Here is a 1,485-nt window from a genome sequence, read left to right as displayed (position 1 = left end):
AAATGAATCCGAAATACGTATCAATTGACGTGTATCATGGTTGTGATTTTGAATGGAATGATGGCAAAACGGAACTCTCTAAAGGGCCTAAAATGACGTTTGATAACGTAGATGTTCGGGGCTTTAATATGGAGAAGTTGAATGAGTTTCTTCGAGAAAAGCTACCAAAGAATTCACGTTCAATGGACATATACTACTCCAAACCAGGAGTTGCTGAACCCGAAGCTATGTGCTATGATGAAGAATGATATACATTAGTAGGGAAAGCGTGTATACTTTCAGAAAATATCGAGTTGTATGTTTTATTTGGAGTTTTTGAAGACGCACTAGAGTTCGATACGATGTATGATAGTCATGGTGAATACTATTATGCACCTAAACCTTTTATAAATTAAAGTTACTTGTAATAGATTAGTAACTTGAATAAGATTAGTATCATGCAATTTCATTATTTCAACAACACTTTTTTATTCATAAACATAATTAGCGATTACAACAGACAAAGTGCAACAAACAAAATACAACAAATTACTAATGAAAACCTATGGCATTCTAGTAGTTGGACATGTGTTCCTGTTGTGACCTTCAACCCTGCATATACCACACCTTGGTTTTTGCTTTTCACGTTCATCCATCTGGTTCTTAATACGTTTTGATTGCTTCCGCCCCCTGTGCTTAATCAATCTTGATGGATCAGCCATAATGTTCCATTGTATATGTGTCCAGTAGCTCGCATCTCTTAGTGGATTAAAATGATGGCTATATTGCTCTCTCCATGTAGGATTTGTATACTTTTTATTCATGCATTTATTTATATCCTCATTTAGATGGCTACATACGAAAATGACATGAGAGCAAGGTAATCTTTGGTGTTGCCAAATTCCACATGAACACCTTTTCTCTTTAAACTCCACTGTGTAATCGGTGCCACCTTCACCAATTCTTTGATAAGTTGAATGAACCTTGAAGATACCTTGTTGTTCGTGATAACATGTTGTTTTGTAACGTTGAGCTCTTTTTGCCCGTTCGTTAAAGATGTTAAACATGTTCTTGGAAAGTGGTGAATTACATAGCCTTGCATCTCGACTTTGATCGTAGAAGTGTTATCTGGTGTAATCAAATATATATTCGATACACGCTTTGATCGGCATCATACGGGCATGACGGAACACATTGTTGAGGGACTTAGCAATATTTGTGGTTGTGTTACCCCAACGACTCCTCTGTCTGTCCCTAAACACAGTCCATTTGCCTACATCAGCATCTTGCAAATATTTTCAAGCCTCAATACTAGCTTGTTTGATGGCTCTGAAGGAATTCTTGTACAATATTTGATTTGTTGTTGAACCGACTGTCCAACATAAGTGTTTGAGCGATTTCACTTTAGTGTATTTGCTCAACAAGTTGCTACGAATGTGGCGCAAGCAGTACTTATGTTCCCAACCATATGTTTGAGCACCCATTGCATGTAAGATACCTGGGTGT

At 37.1% G+C, this 1,485-nt stretch overlaps 1 protein-coding gene across 1 annotated transcript; it reads right to left on the bottom strand.

Annotated features, from left to right (window-relative positions):
- Positions 1-542: 542 nt before the first annotated feature.
- LOC139853574 (uncharacterized) lies at positions 543-1,046 on the bottom strand. Its single transcript, XM_071842960.1, has one exon. It carries the CDS (start codon positions 1,044-1,046, stop codon positions 543-545), a length of 504 nt encoding a protein of 167 aa, XP_071699061.1.
- Between the last annotated feature and the right edge of the window lie 439 nt (positions 1,047-1,485).

Source organism: Rutidosis leptorrhynchoides, chromosome 1, assembly GCF_046630445.1.
Source record: "Rutidosis leptorrhynchoides isolate AG116_Rl617_1_P2 chromosome 1, CSIRO_AGI_Rlap_v1, whole genome shotgun sequence".
Taxonomy (NCBI): domain Eukaryota; kingdom Viridiplantae; phylum Streptophyta; class Magnoliopsida; order Asterales; family Asteraceae; genus Rutidosis; species Rutidosis leptorrhynchoides.
The sequence above is the reverse complement of the archived record's forward strand: the minus strand, read 5'-3'. Positions and strand labels throughout refer to the sequence as shown.